Here is a 27,266-nt window from a genome sequence, read left to right as displayed (position 1 = left end):
ATGGTAAGATGAGCTATATTATACTGATTTGTTTGACTAGACTTACATCTACAAACTCTTTCACAATTGTTTGGAAAAACAGAAAAACTGTGTTTTAACTGTGATTTGTTTTGACATGTTCTTAGGAGCTTCTCACTGGCATTCGGGGGAATGAGCCGACTTACCCCGAAATTGGAATTTCAAGGCTTAATGTGGAAGGTTTTGAGATGCCTTTGCTAAGAAATAAATAAATATCAGCTTGTTCCTCTTTAGAAATATGTGTGTGTAATTAATGGATTATATGCAATATGGGCTAGTAAGACCATTTGATTCCATGCATATCCAAATCTACATTTTTGGCCACAGAAGCGTTTAGCTTCTCAATTGCTGTAATTTACACCTAGCTTTCTCGAATAAATTCAAATATAAGTAGCTGCTACTACTGTTCCATTCCAGAAGATTTGAATTAATCTCTTCCAATCTTGATCAACTTGCTGTCATTCAACTTATTTCCAAGAAGCTTTAAATAAGTCAATACTGTGTTTCTGTTGGGAAGTTCAATATAAGCATCCCCTTCAACTTTCTTACTCCTGGTTTTGAAAATTTATCATAGTAAATGTCACCTTCATTGGTCTCGGAATAGAATTGAACTTCACTATTGCATTCCTAAAGAGGCAAACCCTTGTGCTTATATTCAGATGTTTTCAGGGTATATATAATATAGTATGAGAATATACATTATCATATATATATATATATATATATAGGTTTTCAAAGTCTATAATATAGTAATACACATTTCCACCAAAACGCCCTAATGTGCCTATCAAGTGATTGGTATTGTAAGCACTCCAAGCCAAAGTTTGTCTTGACACCTTTCATTTAAGTCTCAAAATCTGACTAGAAGGACGTACAATGTGAAGTGAGAGACCTTCATACTGTTCAAATTCCGAACCTAAACTAAACTGTTATGTTATCAGCAATCCGGTGCAATTTGGGAGGTCTTCGATAGGGCCGCCCTATCACGTCGAGGGTAATGAAGACCATTTACAAGGATGAGTGAGGTCTTTTTGACCTAACAAATGATCAAAGGCTCAGGAGGCATCAGAGATTGGAACCTTTGACATGATGAGGAAATGAAAGTTTAGAATGGAGGACGTTGAGAAAACGGAGTGGAAAGAGTTGTGAAAAGAAACCAGATAGGAAACTAGGACCTAAGAAGCCAATTATTAAAAAGGGGAGGACGACGCGTCTTGAGGGGGTTAAAGAAAAAGAAAAGAAACATGGGTTTTCTGAATATAGGGAAACTGAACAGACCGAGGCCAGGACAAGGTTTTGAAAATCAAAAATGGTGTCTCATAAATGTAGAGGTGATAGGCGTGGTTCATGCATGTCATGTTATATGGCCGCCAAATGGCAAAAGAGAACCTGAGAGCCGCGCCAGCAATCCAAAAACAGATAACGGGGTTAGGTAAGATAAAATGAATCATATCAAATCTACCATAGAAGAACGGAATAAATGAATGAAGATGGTGAAGCCAGAGGGAAGTAGGCATAGGGTTCATCCACCATATAGCGTTCTCCCAGAGTACTACAGCAACTCTGGTTCTCCAAGAAACAAAAAAGAACGGGCAAAAAGAGGTGGATATACTAGAAAGTCTTTTCAACTGTTACAATACTACAATCATTAGAAACCATATACTGTATTAGTTCCAAACTTATGAGGTCCACAAGGTGTGCATAGCACCCAACTGACACAGCTCCGTGCACTTGAGAGATATTTTGTAAAGATCCTTGAGCTTTTCAGCATCCCCAGATCTGTGGGCCGGGATATAGTTTGCAGATGCTGAGGTTGAGAAAGGCAATTTGTTGCCACCTGCTGGGTGCTGGAAGTAGAGTTTCGAAAGAAGAAGATGAAGAAGAAGATGGGGTAACAGAGAGAGAGAGAATTGAGAATAGTGATGTAATTGCTTGATTAGACTTCAAGTGTTACACTGTAACAATGCTTGACTTTATATAGCAAAAAACCTGTTACAAATCGTAACTAATTGGTTACTAATTAACCCTAATTAGTTAAGCTCAGCTAATTAGTTAGGCTTGGCTGTCTCGGTTTCTTGCTGAACAATTTCAGTCCTACACGTGGACTCTGGAGAAGCCTTGACTTGATTGTTGACTTTGACTGCAAGATTGGTTTGATCATTCCTACACTGGGAAGTATCAGCGCCAACATCTTCAGAACCATCTGCAACTGATGCCAAAATTTGGCATGTACCTCAGAGTCACCACTCTTCAAAGAGTCTGAATCTGTTTCTGACGATACATACCGTCCTTCAAGCAAACAAGACAGCTGATTCCAGCATCTGGAAAATAAGAAATAAAGACACGGCAAATGATAATGTTAATAAGATTTGCTTTAGTTTACTTAATTATACGGGATAACACAAAAATTGTCAGACAATTTAATTAAGGAAAGAACTTCGCTGACTAGGGCTGGTCAGCGTGGGCTGACCACACCCAATAAAAAAAAGACAGCTGTCCATTAAAAAAAATTAAAAAAATTCTAGTTGAAACCCCCAAAACATCTCTTTTCTCCTTCATTTACCGTGTCGGAACCAAATCTAACTGCGCCCCCCCCCCCCAAAAAAAAAAAAAGAGATGTTTCGGGGGTTTCAACCAGAATTTTTTTTTTTAATGGACAGCTGTCTTTTTTTTATTGGGTGTGGTCAGCCCACGCTGACCAAAGTAAGGAAATCGTTTTCAATTCTCCTAAACCTAACAGCCAGTACACTGACTCCAACAAGTCAACAACCTGGAATCCCCAACCTATCCCCCCCCCAAAAAAAAAAATTCTTTTTAAAGCCATTCTTTATCACACCATAATTCATTCCATTCAATCCTAATAACTTGATCTGCAATCAAAGCCTTCAGACCTCAAAATCACAACTCTAGCAATAACAGGGAAATAACTTCTTTATCTACATTCAAGATCAGTCCATATCATGGCCCATCTCATTTTTTTCATGACTGAAAGAAGACACAGCATCAGTCTAAAATAGCCAGTTTTAAACTATCACTGTTTAGATCATTTATATACATTTTTGCTAGTAACCTCTTCGACTAACATAGCACACTAGTGTACTTACTATTAGAATTCAATACTGTAAAATAAACCGCCAAAAAAAGAATAAAGCATTACCATCTCTCCATCTTGACATATAAATAACAATCATGAAAATAATAACTCTATATAAGTTTCTGAACATAAATACATAATATCTTATGACACAGTACACTTCTAAATGGGGAGCATGATTGACGAAAAACTATATGGCTGAATGCTAAATAGTTACTACTATCAAAACTCTAATGTAGTACCTTGAAGTTGAAAATGAAAACAGAAACAATATACCATGCCATGCAAATAACTAACATGACAAAAACAGAAAATTGTTCCAGAATGCCTTTGGATGGATAGTAAGAGACTAAATTCCTGAAGATCTTGTTCATTACAAGATCTTCACATACATATAAGTAAGCCTCCTTCACTTTTGATTCATCTGTACAAGGTAGAATAATTGTCATACCCTTTGCTTTTGGTTCAGTTTCAGCAAAAAGCACACATCCAAATGACCTGAAGCTCAGGGCTGCTAATCCGGTTCCTTTCGATGTTGCAGATGATAAGATCACTTGCTTTATTGGATGTCATAGCAGCATTTTCCCTTGATTTCGTTATCTAAACCAAAAGATAGCTATCGGTAGTTCAGCAAATCGTATTTCTACGGTTCATATATGTTGAAACAACTTGGTTTACTATATCCAGGCATGAAAAAACTGAACTAGACATAAGTCTGGTAGAACCGAAGAACATATGGTTAGTAATAACTTGAATGACATAGAAAAGGGAATCATGCTCGGGAATGATCTGCTTTTATGGACGAATGTTTGCAAACTAACTGAAATGGTGTTAAGTGTTAACAAAGATTTGCCAGAAAAATTTGTGTTGTCAATAAGGATGATTCTATCATCTCAGCAACATCCAATGATACAAAACCCTAGAACTATCTAGTTTCTCACCAAACAGCAAAACATTCACGAAAATGCAAGCTGCCCAGTATTGACTTAAAAATAGAACGGGAAAGAATCTGACCTGCAAAAGCTGAGTCTTTCTCTCAAGAGCAAGCAGCACCAACAGCAATATACTCCAGAACTTGTAAGTAATGCATTAAGAAACCAAACTTTCTCAGTTGCTAGTCTGACTCCTCAACCAAATAAAGGCTCTTTGACCAGGAGATTAATTTTTTCTTGAAGAAATTTCAGTACATCTTCTCCTCCTTCTTTTATAAGCAACTGTCTTAATCTCCCAAATGTCACACCTGATGGCCGAATCCCCTTCTCATCTCTTCCAGTAATACACAAGCCTTTGAAGCATTACCGTTTTCACACAATCCATTTATAAGGACTGAATATGTATGCATCGGGAAAAACTGTTTCAACTTCATGTACTTCCACACTTCAAAAGCCATCTCTAACTCATTTCTCTCGCAAAACATTTTTATCACCATTGTATACGTATCTGCATCTGGATCACATACTTTGATCATTTTACGAAAGACACTAAATGCCTCATCAGTTTCTCCATGGTCAATCAAGCTGTTTAAGATGATATTGCAGGTCCTTGAATTGGCTGTAACACCTTTGGAAGTCATATCATTTAAGACCCTCCACACATTCTTGAACTTGTTAACTTTACAAAAAGCACCAATCAAGGCATTATAGAAGGCTACATCAGCCTTGATTCCATTCCTTTCCATCTCCAAGAATGCTTCAACAGCATCTTCAATCCTATTTTCCACCCCATATGTATGCACCAAAACACTGTAAATAAAAGATGTAGGCATACAACCACTAGCATCCATGCCCCGAACAATCTCAATGGCTTCGTCCACCCTCCCTGCTTTGCACAGAACATCAACCATGATACCATAAGTCACTATATCAGGATTACAGCCAGCATCAACCATTTCTCTAAAGACCTCCCTTGCCTTGGGCAAATTCGGATCCTTTCCCCATCCATCAATTAATATACTATACGTATTGAGTCTGGCTCAAAGCGATCCTTCATTTTATCAAAAATCTCCTGAGCCTTCCTCACATTCTTGGACTTGCACAAAGCACTCAGCAGGCCATTGAATGCTGCTAAATTCGGAGCACAATCATACTTCTCCATAACATTAAAAGTATAAATCGCTTCCTCAACCTTCTGAGCCCTGGCATACTTCCTCATAATGATACCAAATGTCTCCATATTCTGCATCCTTTGGGTCCTCATTGAGTTCAGAAGCTCCCACATGATCTGGTACTGCCTTAACTTGGCCAAAGAATCGATCATAGCATGGTATGCCTTAACACTATGCGTGTAGTTTTGCTGCTTCGCTGCCCATTCAAAGAAGCGGTATGCAACCATTCCGGCATTCTTGAATCTCACGAGAACATCCTCTACTATTTCAGGTGAAATTCTGACCCCACTTTGATCAAGGGCAGTATCAAGTGTGAGTGTGGGGCAAGACATCATGATTTTGCATATTGTTTTGGTTGGATCAGTAATGTGCCTTGTTGCTTCACTTGAACAGTAATTTCGGGAGAGCATCATCCATTGAAAACCCAATTTTTCTCCACAGCTCTGTATCTTGATGATCATATTCTTTGTAACCCAATGGGCATTAAAGGCACCTGGAGTATTGAAAACTAAAATGAGGGACAGCAAATAAGTTTAAGAATTATGAAACAAATGGAACGAAATGCTGCAACTAAGGGAATAAAAGATCAGAACCTTTAAATAAACTTCACCTCGCAAATGCTGCAACTACAGAACCTTTTTGCAATAAAAAAAAGACCAGAAAAGAAAAGGTGTATGCAATAAGCTTTATTAGCTTCATAAAACAACTAAAATCTTTCATACAACTAATTGGTGCAACTACACACAACTACAGATGGATTCTTAATCAAAAGGGCATCCCTGCAGGGCAATTCATTTTGTTGACTCATCCTTGACATCCAAAGAATAGCAACTCCGTAACAATACTGTTTTTCCCCATTGTTAATCTCAAGGCCGCAATATGGTCGATCCCTAAGTATCTTAAAAGGACCCAAATGTCAATCTAGATGAGCATTCGCTGCCCATCTTGAACAGGACCCAAATCTGTGTTTCAAGAACTTGAGAAAATTTGATCAATAGAAACATTATGCTAAAGAAATTTCTATACATGATAAAACCACATAATAATAACTTGCCTGGACCAAAATCTCAATACTCAGATTACCTACTCTCAATGATAGTAATTAGTATTTTTCTTCGTTCTGCTTTACGCAGTTTCAGGAAGCCAAATCCGGAATCGCTACGTTAGACCTATTTCTGCAGATGCCGCATAGCCCCCAATTCCATTGACATAATAATACTTAGTCATGTCATGTGATAACTTAAGGTAAGTACTCAAGACACCAATTTTGTTATGGAAATAAAAACATAGCAATTGAACCCAGAAGCGTAAATTTGTTCAAACCCACAAAGACAGCAAATGAAGCAACCCAAAAAACTTGATCTCCTCTTATAAAGCAGTTGGCTGATCATGTATGCCTCACTGGATTAAACCCAAAAGCGCTAAGTCTTGAATGATTCAAATGAGTGCTTACCTTGTATTTCGTCGTCGTCGTCCAAATGCTCTGCTCTGCTCTCCAAAACAAGACTGTTGTCGTCCAAATGCCTCACTCAAAGTCTCGGCCTTCTCAGTTTTCAGAGAAGAAGGCAACTGTAGACTGTTGTTGTTTCTCTGCTTTAGCTCTCTCTGCCGTTGCTTATTATGTTTATATGATTCTGGTGTGGTACATCAATTCAATGGAATATAGAATTATAGATTTTGAAGCATATTTAATGGAATTGAATAACTATAGTGTGTTTGAAGCATATTTAACTATAGTGTGTCTACCAAGTGCTAACTATACTCTCTCACCAAACGATCGTCAGAACCAAGAGGGCAATTCTAGAATCGAACCAAATGCATAATTATATAGAAATTTAATCATAGTCATCTGTATACAAAGCTCCAATTATCCAATTTGTTTAGCAATCTTTTATGTGATATAGGTTAGAACAAATTTGTGGATGTGGATCATAAGAGAGTTTATGTTTCTAAGGCACGTTATAGCAACGCTTTCTTTAAGATGTTATCAAGTGTGTAAAGGGGATAATCAAATATGCCTCTAGAATACAATGAAACCCAGCATAATGCTGTTGTTAATCGGCGTATTGCACTTATGAAAATCAACCTAAACACTCAAAAGAAGGTTTACAAGATGGCTCAAGGTTATTAGAAACTAATTGTGCACTATTAGTTTCTAGGAGTTTTATATGTGATAAATTTGTGAATATTGGAGTTTTAGATCTCCTTAGGATCTTCTAGGATTGTCTTAGATTCTCTCATTCTGTAGAGAATAAATCCTTTATGTAGAAGTACATGTACACCCTTTAAAATGGTAAGGTACCTTTTCAATTGTACCATTTGATTTTTGGTCATATTATTTCACTTAGACAAATCCAAAAGGTGCAAACATAAATGACACATTTTCATTTCTTAAATAAATAATTATATTTTGAAAATTTCTCCAACAATATATAAACATGAAAATTGAAGAATCATTATCTGCAACAACGGAGGAGGTTGGGAGCCCTTCTCTTTTTGTTTATTTGGGTTTATCGGATCCAGTGAGCAAGGTTACTCACTCAATTTTTTCCATCATACAACAACCAGCCTTCGGTCACTATTCTTGTTGTTGAGTTTGATCAGAGATGAAGGTTTTTTGTTCTTCTTTTTTCTTAAAAGTAAAAGAGGTAAAATAAGATTTTAAAATTTTACAAAAAAATGTGTGCGTATGTAATGAATAGTGATGTGTAAATAAAAGAGATTCTTCCTATTTATTTACTTTCTTCGGAAAATAAAACAAAAGTGATAGGTTCTCTGTCTTTTATACAGGCTCGATCAAAAGTGGACGTCCGCAGTGCAGCAAAAGTGCGGACGTCCACTCTCTCTCTCTCTCTCTCTCTCTCTCTCTCTCTCTCTCTCTCTCTCTCTCTCTCTCTCTCTCTCTCTCTCTCTCTCTCTCTCTCTCTCTCTCTCTCTCTCTCTCTCTCTCTCTCTCTCTCTCTCTCTCTCTATATATATATATATATATATATATATAGAGGCCCGATCACAGACGGACATCCGCACTATCGCTAAAGTGCGGACGTCAACGCAGCAGCCGCTTTCAGGCCACGACGGCGGCACGGGGCTTGCCAGACGGAGGCCGGAGGCATCCCAAACGGCTTCTGGGCAGCGATCGAGGTCAGAGGAGATCGGGGTTGCAGGTTCTGGGCAGCGCTGTAAACTGGTCACTGACGACTCCACCAGACTGCAGACTGGCTTCGCAGACCCCTGGCCTCCGTCCGATAAGCCGCGTCGTACCGTCGAAGCTTAATCGAGGCCGGAGAAGCGACGTCAGCACTTTTTCTGGGTTGCGGACGTCCGCTCTCGAACGGCTCCATATATATATAGTTGTTCCACTAAGGGATCCATTTTACTGGCCATTTTAAGGAATTCCTTGTGGGACCCACTTTTTTATCGCATTTCGGCATCTTAACTATTTAGTTTTTTGCTCCTATTTTATAGATCAAATCAGTAAATTTTCAGTCAAATTGATGATCATTAAGGTATCGAATTAGTTTAAATCAATGGATGAACAGAATCTGTCCAAGCAGCTACTGTAGAGTGTTGTTGTTTCTCTCTCTTTGCTTGGTACAAGTGTGGTTTTTCTCTTTCTTTTGTGCGCCTTTTTTTTTTTTTTTTGTCAATGGAATGTAGAATTATAGATTTTGAAGCATATTTAATGGAATTGAATAACTATAGTGTGTCTACTAAGTGCTAACAATACTCTCTCACCAAACGATTGTCAGAACCAAGAGGGCAATTCTAGAATCGAACCAAATGCATAATTATATAGAAATTTAATCATAGTCATTTGAATACAAAGCTCCAATTATCCAATTTGTTTATTGTCCAACAATCTTTAATGTGATATATGTTAGAACAAATTTGTGGATGTGGATTATGGGAGAATTTATGCGTCTAAGGCACGTTGGAGCAACGCTTTCTTTAAGACATTATTTGCCCCACTATCAAGTGTGTAAAGGGGATAATCAAATATGCCTCTAGGAAACAATGAAGCTCAGCACAATGCTATTGTTGATCGGTGTATTGTACTTACGAAAATCAACCTAAACACTCAAAAGCAAGTTTACAAATGGCTCAAGGTTACTAGAAACTAATTGTGTGCTATTAGTTTCTAGAGTTTTACATGTGAGAAAACAAGAAAATGGTGAATATTGGAGGTTTAAATCTTCTTAGGATCTTCTAGGATTGTCTTAAATTCTCTCATTCTGTAGAGAATGAATCTTTTATATAGAAGTATATGTACCCTTTAAAATTGTAAGGTACCTTTTCAATTGTACCATTTGATTTTGGGGAGTGAAATTTGCACACCCAAATTTACAAACCACATACCCTTTAATTTTTTTAATATTATTTCAACTCACATCTTTTCACACTTTCTAAAATACCCTCAAAGTCATATTTTTCTTTTTTCTTTTTGGGTCTTCTCTGTCTCTCTCCCTTCTCTCTCTGACCCTTCTATAGCTTTCGTCTTCTTCTTGTTGAAATGGGTTCGAGCACTCGTCGACTGGGTTCGCGCCCATCTCGGCCCTGATCCAACCGCACCCAATCGTTCCCTACTCTCCTCTCTGGTCTGCGGAGGCTCTCCCTCACCCCTTTCCTGATCAACGCTTACCCTTCACCTACAGATCGAACCCCAAACAAGTGCACGTTGGACTGCGTCCTCTTCCACCCCAGCGCCGGCGTTGGAACAGTCTCGACGCTGTCGACGTCCCTGTGGTTTAGTTTTCTTCATATGAGCTCCGGAGACAGAGAATCGAAGCCCGATATATTTTTGGGTTCGCCACCGGATTTTCCAATTCTGGCCACTTCTCGACGATGGAACAGTAGCGTCGGCTTCCTCTTAAGTCTCAATGTCGCCGATGTATCTGTGATGTCAGATAGTCCCAACAACCAAGCATGAGAGAAAATCGATAAATTGAAGCTCATGAGGTTCTCAGCTGGTTTCCCTGCTTTCTGGCCGACTTCAACGGGGAATGATGGTGAGTAAGGTATCAAAATTGATCTCCTCGTCGAGGTCCACCTATCTTATATGCTTGAATTCGAATTTGGATGAGATTTGGAGAAGTTGAGGTTTTGAGCAGTCGGATGTAGCATAAGGAACAGTAACAATTGAATTGCAGAAGAGAAAAGCAAAGTTAAACATGAAATTAGAGTAGATATAGTGAGATAGTAAAGAGAAAGGTTGGGATTGTGACCTGGTTTGGAAAGACGAAGGGTTGAGGTTGGTAAAGCTTCAATGGAGAAGATCTGGAGAAGAAAGAGAGTAAGAGTTTTGTCGTGGTTTAGGGGAGAGAGAGAGAGAGAGAGAGAGAGAGAGAGAGAGGACCAAAAAGCAAAAAAGGAAAATCTGACTTTGGGGGTATTTTAGGAAGTGTAAAAAGATGTGAGTTGAAATAATATTAAAAAAATGAAAGGGTGTGTGGTTTGCAAATTTCACCCCCCCCCCCCCTGATTTTTGGTCATATTATCTATATTATTATTAAGAGAAGAGAGCTTGCTCTCCAAAACTGAAATTTTTTTACCAATTTAACCTTTATATATTAAAAAAACTCTGATATATAATTAATCAATAGGGATAATAAAGTAAATTGTAGAATAGAAAATAAAATAATAGTAGAAAACATGGTAGTTATATGAAAAACTTTCCTACTGCTTTTAACTTCTTTCCACACACATAGTGGATGAGTCTTGCTAATTTCACTTAGACAAATCCAAAAGGTGCAAACATAAATGACACATTTTCATTTCCTAAATAAATAATTATATTTTGAAAATTTCTCCAACAATATATAAACATGAAAATTGAAGAATCATTATCTGCAACAACGGAGGAGGTTGGGAGCCCTTCTCTTTTTGTTTATTTGGGTTTGTCAGATCCAGTGAGCAAGGTTACTCACTGGATTTTTTTCCATCATACAACAACCCGCTTTCAGTCACCATTCTTGTTGTTGAGTTTGATCAGAGATGAAGGTTTTTTGTTCTTCTTTTTTTTTTAAAGGAAGAAGAGGTCAAATAGGATTTTAAAATTTTACAAAAAAATGTGTGTAATAATAAATAGAGATGTGTAAATAAATGTGAATTTTTTTTATCTCTTCCCCAAAATCTGCTAAATGGTTCTCCACCAGAGAGTATGGGGCAACTTTCTAGCCTTGAAGTTTTGGACCTTTCTGGGAATTCAGTTTTTTTTTTTTTTTTGATGACAGGGAATTCAGTTGAATGGTGTCGTAATAGAAGGCCACTTTTTGAACCTCTCTCGTTTACAGTCCTTGGATGTTTCTCATAATCCAACTTGGTCAATCAATCTGAGCTCATATTGGAATCCACCATTTTAACTTAATGATTTATACATGTCCGCTTGCAAAGTGGGCCCAGCTTTCCCCAAATGGATTCAAACGCAGAGAAATCTTACTAAGCTTCGTATCCAGGGAGTAGCCACTAGCCAGGATATAGATTTGGAGTGGGCTAATTTAAGGCTTGCTTACAAGATTTTTTTTTTCTTTGTCGATAATAATTCAATAGATTTTGAGACTACATTTTAGAAGAAAGACTAATGGAGAATGTTGTAACTAAAGAAAAAAAAGGGAGAACAAAATGTGGAAAGAGCAAAGGAAAATAGACAAAATTTGCCTTTAAGAGAAGAAATTTTTAGGAAATACTAATAGGAAAAATTAATAGAAAAGTTGTAACAAAAGAAGGGGAAAAAAGAGAAAAAGGGAGGAGAAAATGGGAAAGAGGCAAAAAATAAATAAATAAACAGTAACAGAAGAAAAGAAAATGATGCAAAAAAGGGAGAAGGATATGAGTTGACAACAAAGAAAGGAGGATTAGAGGACTCGAAACTAGGTCAGATTTGAGGAAGAGCTAAAAAAACTTGTCATTTTACCAACTGAACCAAATTCACAATGTTGGTTTGAAGGCACACTTATGCAATCTAAATGAATGTAACAATTTTGGGTTGCGCTGTAGCCCAACTAGCCCTTCACATGGATACGTCCCTAATTGTATCAACAATGCTGGAATATTGGACTCATTGCTTGAGAAGTTTTCGGATCAATTTTCTGGCTTAGAGGTCCCAGATCTTTCCCTGAACCAAATCCATGGCAAATTGCCGAATTTTTCGACAAGCATATTGATACATGCTAACTTGTCTTCTAATCTGTTTTCTGGTGCATTGCCATCATTTCCTCCAACAATCCAATCTTTGATCCTCTCGGAAAACATGCTTTCTGGACCACTGAATTCCTTATGTGCAACATAGGCTCCAGATTTCTGGATTCTCGACCTTTCTGTAAACCTGATGTCAGGGGAACTTCCTAATTGGTGACGACCAGAGACATGCTTAGAAGTTGGAACAAAATCAACATTAATTGGTGCTGCTTACTGGCCTTGGACCCAATAATTGCAACTGCACACCAAAAACAGTCGTGTTGGAAAAAAAAACTTGTACAGTAGTAATAGTTTTTTTTTTTTGGGGGTTTCTATTTAGACCTCTCAGTTTGCTATTTGGACCTCTTCTAATTTTTGTAAATTCTTTTTTTCTATTTTGCCCCTTCTATAAATTTAAAAAAAAAATTAATAAAAACTGCCTCTTTTAATCATGTGTTCTTCTCAACAGAGTCAAATCCTCTTTCTTTCATTTGTTCAACCCACCTAAGGTTCTCTGTTCTTTTAATATAAGGCCATGCAGATTGATCAACAAGTTTTATTTTTCATTCTTTTTCCACCCAATCTCTATGTAAACAATAATGGCTTCCATAATCATTGACTACTTGTTCTTGATTTTGAGATTGAATTGGGACTTATCAGCTAAGTATGTGGTTGGGTTGAGGTTCAAATTGAAGGCTTGCCAAATCCATATTTATAATTTTATATAAGTTGAAATGATAATCGAAGAAAAACATGAGATTGAATTGGGTTTAGTGAGCTCTGTACTTCCTAGGTCTAAGAAAGCGAGAAGTACCAAAATTAGATTGCTTCGCACAAAGAATTGGTCTTTATTTTAGTTTTTTGATGCATCAATAATGTTTAATGAGGCAAAGATTGAACCTTTTTGGAGGGAGGTGCAGTTTTGATGATGATGTGATGATCTTTTCTAAATTGGAATGAAATAGAGAATTTGTTACGCGCAAGGAATATGAAAGCATGATTTCATGAATTCTTTGCTCATTTTGCTACTCAAAATGGAGGTTTGGCTTCCCAGATCCATGCCCAAAGACTAATTCTTGTTGTTTTTTAAGGTATCATTGAGAGGAAGATCAAATAGCTGAGTTTGTAATGAATAGGAAATTATTTCGCTTCTTATTTTTTTTACAAAAATTATAAGAGGTCTAAATGGTAAATGAGGAGGTCTAACTAGAACCACTCTTTTTTTTTTTCGACAAAGAAAAAAAAAAGCAAGAATTTTCTCATTAGACTCCAATACCCTTTACATTGTACAAAACCAAATTGAAAAATAACGTCATGGAAAAACCTAAAACCTTTCCAAGCATTTAAACCTTTCTACATAGCCAATCGAGAACAAATTAAGAGGGTCCAATATTCCATCCAAAATCAATCCAATAAGTCTAGTGTCATTGTCTCTTTGCCTTGAAGCCTAAGGCAATGCCACATGCCGCTGGTATACCTCAACAAATCAATCATTTCATTCAACACAAGCCAGAATGGCACGGATACATACCTTCCCTTGCCATCTCTGGACAAGTTAAGGACGTGGTATGTTAGCACCACCCATTAGACAACCAATGCTCACTTATTCAAAAGCGAGCCTAATAACTATGAAAAGCAATACATAACAATTAGGCAAAGTTTAGAAATAAAACAAAAATTAAATTTTCTCCTTGCCCTTAACAGTTGGGCTAGGAGATTTGGAGAGATAAGCAAAACAAGTCTCTTGCGCATCCGCAACCTTCTTTGACTTTGGAGGATTTTTATTCTTTGCTCCCAGAGGCCTTCCTCTTTTCTTCTTTGTGCCAGAGCTTGTTGGCATCACATCTTTAGGCACTAAAATATTCCTAGGAGCTTCAACCATACCCAAGGATCTGGCAGAGAACTTACTTGTAAACATAGGCAGTTTTTGCTTCTTGGCCTGGATATCTGGCAGCAACGGTTTGAATAATTCTGGTAGCAGAATCTTTAGTTTTTGGGGAGACTTTGAAGGAGAGGGGGGGAGGTGACGCTTGTCACCCCTACTCTCCTTGTTCTCTGCTTCAATCGGTACAGCTGGTTCTGCATCCTTAGAGGCCTTCGGGCTATTTCTTGCAGACCCTACCTTCTTATCAACTTCCATGCCTTCATTTGGAGTGATAAGTTCAGAAGATGAGACCTCCAGGTCCGGAGCTGCAATTACTGCCAACGCTAAAGGTTGGTGCACCTCCTTCTCCATGATTAAAAATGAAGGCAAAATTCATTATAGATCCAATACCTATAAAACCTAATAGAAAAAATTTACCTATTATTTTTTTCAATCTACACCTAATTATTGCCAACTAGGATAAAATACTGTCTTTTTTTTTTCTTCTAAATTATACATATTGCCACTATTTAAAGCTGATATACATTAATCAACTAGCAAAATTAAAGTACTCTTTAAATACCCTAATTGAAGATTTTTTGTTGGTCCCATTACTATAGCAATTCTCCTTATACTCATCATTATTGCTCGAATTATGGAGCCTTTCTTTACATTTTTCTTTTTGAATTCAAAGGCTTTATAGATTTAAATGAAATATGAAATTTACTTTTTGGTCATTTAAACTTTCTATTTTAAAGGTAGATTTTGTGTTTTTCATCCATTTACTGGCAACCTAACTTAAAAGTAGAGGTTTAAGTTTTTAACCTATCTAATAGGTTTTTATGTTAATTACAACCTAAAGATTAAACGCGTATGTTTAGCTAACCTCACTTCTAGGAATCTTCATATCAACCTCTTTCTTAGGTATTTTATCATTGAGAGTTGACCATATTTCTTAGGTTGAAAGTCTCTAACTTCTCCCTATATGCATATATCTATCGATTAGGTAACAATTGAAAATGAATAATAATCAAATTAATATGACAATATACAAAAGGGAAAAGTTCAAACCTAGAACAAAATACTTTACCATAAGAAAATTCAGGGTTTAGTAATTAATGGGTCACCAACATGCAGGTTTCTCATGCTTTCTTCACCAGATGGGCACATGGTTTCTCACCTCCGTCTTGTTGGGTCTACATCTTTTATCAACGAAAGAAGTGAGTTTAAATCGACAGTATCAAGTCAATAACGGTTTTCACGTGTGTAAACGGTGGATTGCTCAGTAGTCTGATTTTCGATCTTTATTATTATTTTTTTTTTTAAGGATCCAATCTTTATTTTAGTTAAAGAGAGTTAGTAACCCTGAAAACGGCTCTACCTCTCGTTGATTAAGTTGGTGTGGACACAATTATTGACTAATTTGACAAAATTCATATACATTAGATTAGTTTTTAAAATACAAGATTTGGGTGAATGAGCCTCCTTTATTTGTATTGTTTACACCTTTCTTTAGTTTACTGGCATTTTTCATTAGTCATGTTTTATTAATTTATTTTGTTAGTTTCGACAATTAAAATCAGATCACAAAATTATTGAACCAACTTCAATTCATTAACTTAATCAAAATAATATATATATATATATAATTAAAAAAAAAAAAAAACTTCAACTCATTAATGCACAACGACCTTGGTGTGAACTAACCTGAGGATGATAACAAAAGAAGGAAAATTATAATACCAAGTACAATTATGATCGACCCTACATTTTGTCCAAGAAAAGCTAACAAATTAATTGATGGTCTTATTTTTTATTTTTTTGTTTTATTTTGTTTTATTTTGTATTTATTTTATTTTTTGAATACGGGATTAAAGATGGTCTTATATATAGTATCTTTTTGGGTCTTATGTATAGCATCTTTTTCTTCCCTTTGCCCATCATCGCTCTGCATGATCATAATCATGAGTGTTAGGTCATAATTCTGTTTTGGCTTGGCATCTATGCCTGGCCATTATCTCTGCTACTTGTTGTTCAAGTGGTGTAGGAAGCTCCAACATTATGTGCCAGGAAAGTGAAAGGCGTGCTCTTCTTCAGCTTAAGCAAGGCCTTATGGACGAGTCTAATGTTCTTGCCTCTTGGGGAAGCAAGAAAGATTGTTGCGAGTGGAGAGGAATAGCATGCAACAACCAAACAGGTCATGTCATCACTCTAAATCTCTCTTATAATTCTTCTGATGATTACATTGATGCTGAAGCTTCTTTAAGAGGTGAAATTGATCCTTCACTACTTGAATTGCGATATCTAAATTACTTGGACCTCAGTTTTAATGATTTTGGGGGAATTATGATTCCCAAGTTCATTGGTTCTTTGACTCGATTGAAAGAACTCAAACTTGTGGAAGCTAATTTTAGTGGACCTGTTCCTCCCCAACTTGGAAACCTCTCTAATTTGCACACTCTTGACCTTGAAGGCAATGATGTGAGCTTTGAAAGTCTCGAGTGGTTATCTCATCTTTCTTCCTTGAGATACCTTAACATTTCTGATATAGATTTGTCTGGGAATAGAAATTGGCCACAATCTTTCAGCAAGCTCACTTCAGTGATAGAGCTTCAGTTATCTTATTGTGATCTCGGTATCAATCTAAGATCACTTTCCTCTATCAATTCTTCAGCCTCTTTCCAAGTCCTTGACCTCTCTTCTAATTCTCTTAATTCTTCAATATTTTATTGGATATCCAATGTTAGCAGCAGCAACCTTGTCCATATTGGATTGAGTTATAATGATTTACAAGGTCCCATCCCAGATGTTTTCACAAACATGGCTTCTCTAAAATTTCTTGACCTGTCTCGAAACCAACAAAAAGGTGGAATACCAAAATTCTTTCAAAGCTTATGCAGCTTAGAGTCCTTGTATTTAGAGAGAAACCAATTCTCTCAAAACATTAAGGACTCTGTAAAGATCTTGTCCTGTGCTGGTAGTACACTCAAGAACTTGGACTTGAGCCGAAACCGGTTTTGGGGGTCACTATGGCTAGATTTAAAAAGTTTTACAAAGGTAAAATTTTTTTCTCTTTCCCAAAATCTGCTAAATGGTTCTCTACCAGAGAGTATGGGGCAAATTTCTAGCCTTGAAGCTTTGGACCTTTCTTGGAATTCGTTGAATGGTGTCATAACAGAAGCCCACTTTTTGAACCTCCCTCGTTTACAGTCCTTGGATGTTTCTCATAATCCAACTTTGTCTATCAATCTGAGCTCATATTGGAATCCACCATTTCAACTTGAGTATTTGAACATGTCCTTTTGCAAAGTGGGCCCAGCTTTCCCCAGATGGATTCAAACGCAGAGAAATCTTACTAAGCTTCGTATCAACAATGCAGGAATATTGGACTCATTGCCTGAGAAATTCTTGGATCAATTTTCTGGCTTAGAGGACCTAGATCTTTCCCTGAACAAAATCCATGGCAAATTACCGAATTTTTCCACAAGTTTATTGATGTATGTTAACTTGTCTTCTAATCAGTTTTCTGGTGCATTGCCATCATTCCCTCCAACAATCAAATATTTGATCCTCTCGGAGAACTTGCTTTCTGGACCCCTGAGTTCCTTGTGTGCAAGAGAGGCTCCAAATTTCCGGTGTCTCGACCTTTCTGTAAACCTGATATCAAGGGAACTTCCTAATTGCTGGATGCAATTTCCAAAATTAATCGTACTGAATTTAGGAAAGAATAAATTTTCTGGGAAACTACCAAGCTCGTTAGGCAATTTACAAAAATTGCGTATATTGCGTTTACATGGTAACAACTTTTCTGGAGAACTGCCTTCTTTCGAGAACTGTACAGAACTAGTAGCTGTTGACCTTGGAGCAAATAAATTATCCGGAAAAATCCCAACATGGATAGGCCAAAACCAAACATGGTTGTCGGTTTTACGCTTACGGTCTAATGAGTTTAACGGAATCATACCCTCATCCCTGTGCAGTTTAAGCTCCATTCATCTTTTGGACCTCTCTCAGAACAATTTATCAGGAGCCTTGCCGCATTGCATCAGTAACATAACAGCTTCATCTGATGAGTCAAGAAATTATGGATATGATGATAATGGATTTATACAAATAGCGTGGGAAGGAGAAGAGTGGAAAGAAGTAGAGATGGTGTGGAAAGGAGTAGAGATTGAGTTTGGGAAAAATCTTGTACATTTGAGAAGCATTGACATTTCAAGCAATCACTTGGTTGGGGATATTCCTGAAAATATAACAAGCATGCTAAAGTTGAATTCTCTAAACCTCTCAAGAAACAATTTGACAGGGAAGGTTCCTGAAAAGTTTGGTAACCTGACCATGTTAGAATCTCTTGATTTGTCAAGAAACCAGATATCTGGTAGAATTCCTTCAAGTTTTTCGAGCTTAAACTTTCTTAGTGTCTTGGACTTATCATACAACCACTTGTCTGGAAGAATTCCACTAAGCACTCAACTTCAGAGTTTTAATGCTTCTGCCTATATAGGAAATAGTGGACTTTGCGGACCACCACTTACACAACAATGCCCTGGAGATGGAACAACACAAAATCCTGGAGTCACTACTGGTACTGAAAATGATAATGATGGTCTCATAAGCCTGGGATTCTTTATCAGTGCAGTGCTCGGATTCGTCACTGGATTTTGGATAATCTGTGGCAGTTTACTGCTGAAGCGCTCTTGGAGACACGCCTATTTCAGGTTACTGGATGATACAAGAGATTGGGTTTATGTCAAAACTGCTGTGTACAAGGCAAAAATGCAGAGGAGACTTCAAAGATAAATGGTAAGGTAAGCTATATTATACTAATTTGTTTGACTAGACTTACATCTACAAACTCTCTCACAATTGTTTGGAAAAACTGTGTTTTAAGTGTAATTTGTTTTGACATGTTCGCAGGAGCTTCTCACTGGCATTCAAGGGAATGAGCCGACTTACCCCGAAATTGGAAATTCAAGGCTTAATGTGGAAGGTTTTGAGATGCCGTTGCTAAGAAATAAATAAATATCAGCTTGTTTCTCTTTAGAAGTTTGTGTAATAAATGGATTATATGTAATATGGGCGAGTAAGGCCATTTGATTCCATGCATATCCAAATCTACATTTTTGGCCATAGAAGCCTTTAGCTTCTCAATTGCTGTAATTTACACCTAGCTTTCTCTATTAATTTCAAATTAACTAGCTGCTACTACTGTTCCATTCCAGAATATTTGAATTAATCTCTTCCAATCTTGATCATCTTGCTGTTATTCAACTTATTTCCAAGAAGCTTTAAATAAGTCAATACTGTGTTTTTGTACTGGGAAGTTCAACATAAGCACCCCCCTTCAACTTTCTTACTCCTGGTTTTGAAAATCTATCATAGCAAATGTCACCTTCATTGGTCTCGGAAAGGAATTGAACTTCACTACTGCATTCCTAAAAAGGCAAACCCTTGTGGTTATATTCAGATGTGTTCAGGGTATATATAATATAGTATGAGAATATACATATCATGTATATAGGTTTTCAGGTTCTATAATACAGTAAAACTCATTTCCTCCAAAACGCCCTAATGTGCCTATCAAGTGATTGGTATTCACTCCAAGCCAAAGTTTGTCTTGACACCTTTCATATATTTCAGTCTCACAATCTGACAAGAAAGGCAATGTGAAGTGAGAGACCTTCATACTGTTCAAATTCCGAACCTAAATTAAACTGTTATGTTATCAGCAATCCGGTGTAATTTGGGAGGTCTTCGATACGGCCGCCCTATCACGTCGAGGGTAATGAAGACCATTTACAAGGGTGAGTGAGATCTTTTTGAATATTTTACCTCACTACAACAATGACCATAGGCCGATCCTACAATCTACGTAGTAGGGCGACCCTATCCAAGTGTGGAAGAGGCCAAAGTATTCTAGATTGAATTATTTGTCTTGTGACTTATTGTTTCCTTCTGCAATGCATTAATAGTTGGTGTTACAAACCTTCCTAGGCCAAACAACACCTAGAATGTCATCAAGTACAGCTTCAATCACAAGATTAGGAGGGCAACGAAATGTACACACCCCTTCAGAATGATGAACACTCTTTAGGAAGAAGATCTGCCACCATATTGCCTTTGAATATGCTGAAGTTGCAAAGAATCAAATTGACTCATCAACCTCTTGCAAACAGCAGAATATTACCAAGAGGGTGCAAGGCAATGTTCTCAGCATGTGAAAGGTTCACCAGATTAGTAGAAGAGTCTGACTCAATTTCCAAATTTCTAACATTCAAGGCAACAAGAATCTGCAAATTTACTGTGGATTCAGCTTGAATCACTTCTCCTGTACCAATATCAACCAAGAAGGCACTCATCCATTCTCCAGTTACCCATCTAAAAGAAGATGTTCCACTGCAAGTTACCAGGAAAAAAAAAAAAACTCTGCTTTTAGATTGGCAGTTAACCCATTCACCCCATCCCGAAGTATAAGTTGCTTTCATAGTAGTGGGAATATTGACAGCTAACAAAACGCTTGGCATTGATACAATCTCTCAATAAATGGACCATGGTTTCAGGAATCAGGACTGTCAGAACAGAAACCACAGTTACGAGTACTTGCAATATGCCTCCTGAGCCTTTGATCATTTGTTAAAAGTTTACCCTGCTGGATGCAAAGAAAAGACCTCAGCTTTGGATGGATAGCAAGAGACTAAATGCTTTTCCATCTAGATTCCTGAAGATCTTGTTCATTACAAAGCTGATCATATTCAGACTATACTGAGAAAACACCAGATGATGTCCCTCCAGTTGCAGAGCCTATATCAGTTTTTGTAGAGTGTTGTGATCAGTATTACAAGTTTCTATCAACTGAAATTCCATTCAATAGATAAAGAGGGTAATATCGTTGATATCAATCTATATTCAATTCATTAGCCATTCAGGCCCTTCCTATAACCATACTACATATCTAGGCTCAACATGAGAAAACTTTGCAAACTTTTATGTTCCCTTGGCCACTTTAAAATAAGCTCTTCAATTCTACCCTCAAGCCCCCAAACATCAGTCTCATTTTAGAAAGATATGTAATGTAGCAATGCATTTGGGCACTGGAAAAACTATGTTATAACTTCTTCTTCTCACATAGCATCTCGAGCAGCAATCCAGCATATAATAGCATCAGCAAGCGTGGATATCCATATCCAAAGGCTTAAAAGATCTTATAGTGCTGAAAACACAGTTTGTTGATGATCAATCATTAACTATAAACATCACCTTCACAAGAATACTAGTTGCTTGTAACACATACCTTTTGTATCTGGGCTTGGTCCACTCTCCCTCTCAACTCCTCCAAGTCAATCTCTTTCCCATGGATAAATTTCTCTACTGCTTATCTTCAATGAGCTACCAGATTGCCCTTGTGGGGATGAAGCTTAACTGTCTTGCCTGTGCGATACTCAATAACATTTTGATGTCCTCCACAATAAGACTAACAGCTGCCCAACAAGGGTTAGTGCCTCAGAAGAGTCAGATTCAACAATAACAGGCACGAAGCTTCCATAAAAAGCAAACTTGATGCCATCAAGAATCCCCTGCAACTCCGCCTGTAAAGGACTACCTCTCCCTTTCCAAGATCTGGAACGGGCCCCCTTCAGCTCTCCTCTCAAATTTTGAACCACACTCCATAACAGGCATGAAGCTTCCATAAATAGCAAACTTGATGCCATCAAGAATCCCCTGCAACTCCGCCTCTAAAGGACTACCTCTCCCTTTCCAAGATCTGGAACGGGCCCCCTTCAGCTCTCCTCTCAAATTTTGAACCACACTCCAACTCTTCCTACCATTAATGTCGTCAAGGGCAACATCAGAATTAAGTTTGAAAGAATCCTCATTGGAAGGGGTCCATCTTGCATTCTCTGTTAAGGCACTGCTTTCCAATAAATTTTCATTTTTTAACTCCTCCAGCATACAAATGGCTTTCTCAGCGATAAGTTCAAGTCTTTCAGACAACACATGAAAAACATCATTTCTTTCTTTCCAAAGTAACTAGGGACAGTAAGCAAACTGTTCAAGTCACACAGGGAAAGGGTGCCAGCTGCATACTCAAGAAGATTGAAGAAGTTGCTGAAAATTCCACTTTCCCATTAAACCAAAATTGCACCTCCAACTCTCCAAGAGTCAGATTTCTTACCACATCTCGAATACAAATCACTAGGAGTAATTTTCCAGGCTTTTATAGAATTTGTACATGACAGGATGTTTCGAGAAGCCCTCCTCAAAAACAGTTCGACTCTGTTTGCCACCCTAGACTCCAAAGTTCCAAAAACATCTTGACTGAGATTCATTTGTGGACTTTTATCTCTCAGAGGCATTGTCCATGAAAGACAAAGCCAACTGTACCCTGAACTCACTGAGAATTTTCCATGCTTCTCAAAAAACCATATCAACTTGTCCCTTCTGTCTGCCTTGCTATATGGGAGACTAAGAATGTAATCAGCATCCTCCACAAAGAAATTGGCTTCAACTTTTGCTTTATCCCATTCCCCAGAAGGAAGTAAAAGATCACTCACAAGAAAAATTTAAAGGACTGCAAACCATAACAGTAATCAGTCTCGGAATCCATCTGTCATTATAGATCTGAACAGATGTTCCATCAGCTATCCTCCACAAAACACTATGCTTGACAAGCTCTCTTCCCCATAAGGACCTCCAAACTTGGGAGGGGACATTGACTAACGAAGCCAAGAAAAAGGTGTCAGGAAAGTATCGAGTTGATAATTGTAGACTTCAGCACAGATCAAGAACAAAAGGGGGGACAGCAGATCTCCCTGCCAGAGACCTGTAGACGGCAGTGTACAAATTTAGCAAAAGTTATTGAAAAATCTGACTTAATTGTTTGAGATGAAGCTCAGATGAACCACAAACATTGCTTTTAATCACTTGATAAAACTCTACGTGATATTTTACCACACCATAATGATTCGGAGAATAACACCCATTTGTCGGGAAACCTTTTTTTATTCGGCAGTGATTTCAAACAAATTTTACCTGTAATCACAAGAGGAACAAAAATGGAAATCGTCGATGCTTCTCTGAATATGGTCATAATTCAAAACACTTCATTTAACAGAAAATATGAGAATGTCAAAAGAATGTCAAGCGATGAGGAAAAAGAAGATATGAGATCATCAATTGGGTGAGATAGATAATTTTCAGGGGAAATCACAAAAATAGCAAAATAAACAAGAAACAAGTGAAATTTCTAACTTCCTCGGGCACCTTGAGGAAGATTCACTCCGAGAATAAAATGAACTTGGTTAGTTCCACCATATACCTTCATCTTACTAGTCTCATGGAGTATATTAATGAAAAAGAATTAGCGTAACTGGTTTCCGCCAATAGTGGGTATGATGAGAGATGTGTGAGAGATTTTTATAAGGGTTCTCCTGGGGAGAAACCTAGTGATAATGAGGTTGTGGTCACGGTTCGTGGCAAGTCTACCCAGATTAGCCTAGAGTTTATTCGTTGTTTTCTTTAATTGCCCATAATCTCGGATGATGAGATAAAGTAATATGAGAATAATTATGATGCCTCTCTTGAGAAGCATGTGTTAGACATAAGTCTGGTAGAACCGTAGAACATATGGTTAGTAATAACTTGAATGACATAGAAAAGGGAATCATGCTCGGGAATGATCTGCTTTTATGGACCACTGTTTGCAAACTAACTGAAATGTTGTCAACAAAGATTTGCCAGAAAAATTTGTGTTGTCAATAAGGACGATTCTATCATCTCAGCACCATCCAATGATACAAAACCCTAGAACTATCTAGTTTCTCACCAAACAGCAAACATTCACCAAAATGCAAGCTGACCAGTATTTGACATAAACATAAAATGGGAAAGAATCTGACCTGCAAAAGCTGAGTCTTTCTCTCATGAGCAAGCACATCATCAGCAATATACTCCAGAACTTGTAAGTAATGCATTAAGAAACCAAACTTTCTCAGTTGCTAGTCTGACTCCTCAATCAGATAAAGGCTCTTTGACAAGGAGATTGATTTTTTCTTGAAGAAATTTCAGTACATCGTCTCTTCCTTCTTTTATAAGCAACTGTCTTAATCTCCCAAATGTCACACCTGATGGCCGAATCCCCTTCTCTATCATCTCTTCCAGTAAGACACAAGCCTTTGAAGCATTACCATTTTCACACAATCCATTAATAAGGACCGAGTATGTATGCATACTGGGAACAAACTGTTTCAACTTCATGTACTTCCACACTTTAAGAGCCATCTCTAATTCATTTCTCTCGCAAAACATTTTTATCATCATTGTATATGTATCTGCATCTGGATCACATACTTTGATCATTTTACGAAAGACACTAAATGCCTCACCAGTTTCTCCACGGTCAATCAAGCTGTTTAAGATGATATTGCAGGTCCTCGAATTGGCTGTAACACCTTTGGAAGTCATATCATTTAAGACCCTCCACACGTTCTTGAACTTGTTAACTTTACAAAAAGCACCAATCAAGGCATTATAGACGGCTACATCAGCCTTGATTCCATTCCTTTCCATCTCCAAGAATGCTTCAACAGCATCTTCAATCCTATTTTCCACCCCATATGTATGCACCAGAACACTGTAAATAAAAGATGTAGGCATACAACCACTAGCATCCATGCCCCGAACAATCTCAATGGCTTCGTCCACCCTCCCTGCTTTGCACAGAACATCAACCATGATACCATAAGTCACTATATCAGGATTACAGCCAGCATCAACCATTTCTCTAAAGACCTCCCTTGCCTTGGGCAAATTTGGATCCTTTCCCCATCCATCAATTAATATACTGTATGTCTTTGAGTCTGGCTCAAAGCGGTCCTTCATTTTATCAAAAATCTCCTGAGCCTTCCTCACATTCTTGGATTTGCACAAAGCACTCAGTAGGCCATTGAATGCTGCTAAATTCGGAGCACAATCATACTTTTCCATAACATTAAAAGTATAAATCGCTTCCTCAACCTTCTGAGCCCTGGCATACTTCCTCATAATGATACCAAATGTCTCCATATTCTGCATCCTTTGGGTCCTCATTGAGTTCACAAGCTCCCACATTATCTGGTACTGCCTTATCTTTGCCAAAGAATCGATCATAGCATGGTATGCCTTAACACTATGCGTGTAGTTTTGCTGCTTCGCTGCCCATTCAAAGAAGCGGTATGCAACCATTCCGGCATTCTTGAATCTCACGAGAACATCCTCTACTATTTCAGGTGAAATTCTGACCCCACTTTGATCAAGGGCAGTATCAAGTGTGAGTGCGGAGCAAGACATCATGATTTTGCATATTCTTTTGGTTGGATCAGTAATGTGCCTTGTTGCTTCACTTGAACAGTAATTTCGGGAGAGCATCATCCATCGAGAACCCAATTTTTCTCCACAGCTCTGTATCTTGATAATCATATTCTTTGTAACCCAATGGGCATTAAAGGCACCTGGAGTATTGAAAACTAAAATGAGGGACAGCAAATAAGTTTAAGAATTATGAAACAAACGGAACCAAATGCTGCAACTAAGGGAATAAAAGACCAGAACCTTTAAATAAACTTCAGAACCTTTTTGCAATAACAAAGACCAGAAAAGAAAAAGTGTATACAATAAGCTTTATTAGCTTCATAAAACAACTAAAATCTTTCTTACAACTAATTGGTGCAACTATACACAACTAGGGATGGATTCTCAATCAAAAGGGCATCCCTGCAGGGCAATTCATTTTGTTGACTTGTCTACGTATAGCATCCTTGACATCCAAAGAATAGCAACTCCGTGTTTTTCCCCATTGTTAATCTCAAGGGCGCAATATGGGTGACCACTAAGTATCTTAAAAGGACCCAAATGTCAATCTAGATGAATATTCGCTGCCCATCTTGAACAAGACCCAAATCTGTGTTTCTAGAACTTGAGAAAATTTGATCAATAGAAACATTATGCTAAAGAAATTTTTGTACATGATAAAACCACATCCAAAATCTCAATACTCAGATTACCTACTCTAAATGATAGTAATTAGTATTTTTCTTCGTTCTGCTTTATGCAGTTTCAGGAAGCCAAATCCGGAATCGCTACCTATTTCTGCAGATGCCGCATAGCCCCCAATTCCATTTACAACCCACATATAATACTTGTCATGTCATGTGATAACTTTAAGGTAACTACTCAAGACACCAATTTTGTTATGGAAATAAAAACATAGCAACTGAACCCAGAAGCGTAAATTTGTTCAAACCCACAAAGACAGCAAATGAAGCAACCCAACAAACTTGATCTCCTCTTATAAAGCAGTTGGCTGATCATGTATGCCTAAACCCAAAAGCGCTAAGTCTTGAATGAGTGCTTACCTTGTATTTTTTTCGTCGTCGTCGTCGTCCAAATGCTCTGCTCTGCTCTCCAAAACAAGACTGTTGTTTGTTTCTCCTTTGGTTCTTCTGTTTCGATTTAGGGTTTTTCCTTGGGGGCGACTACGGTGGAAAATTGAGCGGGGAAACACTCGAAGTCTCGGCCTTTTCAGTTTTCAGAGAACAAGGCAACAAGCTTCAGCTACTGTAGCGTGTGGTTTTTCTCTTTTTTTTTCTTTTCCTTTTTGTTGTTAAGGGTCGACTGTTCTTAAGCTTTTTTGCTCTTTTTTATTTGGGAACACCGAACACGTATATTTTTTTAATACACACCTAGAAAAAAAAAAAAAAAAAAATTTTGTCCATTTACCTTAAATCTAGGGTCATTTATCCTACTTAGACAATCTCCAACAGATGGATCTTTGGCCATCTGTACAGCTAACGTATACTTTTGACCAACCAAATTATGTTCCAACCCATCAGTCTATTACACGTGTATTTGACATAAGACCATGCTCTGTCAAATTTGACAGCTTCTCCCCTCTCGGTCTTTTATTTTTTTATTGTTTCTTTCTCTCCCTCTCGCTCTCTCTCGATCTCTTTACCTTTCGCCTCTTTCTTCCTCTGGTC

General features: G+C 37.6%; 2 protein-coding genes and 1 pseudogene across 10 annotated transcripts; 1 reads left to right on the top strand and 2 right to left on the bottom strand.

Annotated features, from left to right (window-relative positions):
- Positions 1 to 1,754: 1,754 nt before the first annotated feature.
- Positions 1,755 to 6,967, bottom strand: LOC112175954 (annotated as a pseudogene).
- A 9,221-nt stretch (positions 6,968 to 16,188) lies between these two features.
- On the top strand, positions 16,189 to 19,474 carry LOC112179920 (receptor-like protein EIX2). 2 transcript variants are annotated; one of them, XM_024318406.2, is made up of 2 exons: positions 16,189 to 19,056; positions 19,171 to 19,474. In XM_024318406.2, exon 1 carries the CDS (start codon positions 16,315 to 16,317, stop codon positions 19,051 to 19,053), a length of 2,739 nt encoding a protein of 912 aa, XP_024174174.1. In that variant the 5' UTR covers positions 16,189 to 16,314; the 3' UTR covers positions 19,054 to 19,056; positions 19,171 to 19,474. The 2 variants fall into 2 exon arrangements, with proteins under 2 accessions (XP_024174174.1, XP_024174175.1); XM_024318407.2 differs by having other exon boundaries at positions 16,189 to 19,061.
- A 292-nt stretch (positions 19,475 to 19,766) lies between these two features.
- LOC112178800 (pentatricopeptide repeat-containing protein At1g77360, mitochondrial) lies at positions 19,767 to 26,888 on the bottom strand. 8 transcript variants are annotated; one of them, XM_040511137.1, is made up of 4 exons: positions 26,643 to 26,888; positions 24,150 to 25,739; positions 21,545 to 23,283; positions 19,767 to 21,463 (listed from the first exon to the last, which is right to left on the bottom strand). In XM_040511137.1, exon 2 carries the CDS (start codon positions 25,705 to 25,707, stop codon positions 24,262 to 24,264), a length of 1,446 nt encoding a protein of 481 aa, XP_040367071.1. In that variant the 5' UTR covers positions 25,708 to 25,739; positions 26,643 to 26,888; the 3' UTR covers positions 19,767 to 21,463; positions 21,545 to 23,283; positions 24,150 to 24,261. The 8 variants fall into 8 exon arrangements, with proteins under 8 accessions (XP_040367071.1, XP_040367072.1, XP_024172791.1 ...); XM_040511138.1 differs by having other exon boundaries at positions 19,767 to 20,899; XM_024317023.2 differs by having other exon boundaries at positions 19,771 to 23,074; positions 23,161 to 23,283.
- Between the last annotated feature and the right edge of the window lie 378 nt (positions 26,889 to 27,266).

The sequence above is a fragment of the Rosa chinensis genome, chromosome 7 (genome assembly GCF_002994745.2).
Source record: "Rosa chinensis cultivar Old Blush chromosome 7, RchiOBHm-V2, whole genome shotgun sequence".
NCBI lineage: Eukaryota > Viridiplantae > Streptophyta > Magnoliopsida > Rosales > Rosaceae > Rosa > Rosa chinensis.
The sequence above is the reverse complement of the archived record's forward strand: the minus strand, read 5'-3'. Positions and strand labels throughout refer to the sequence as shown.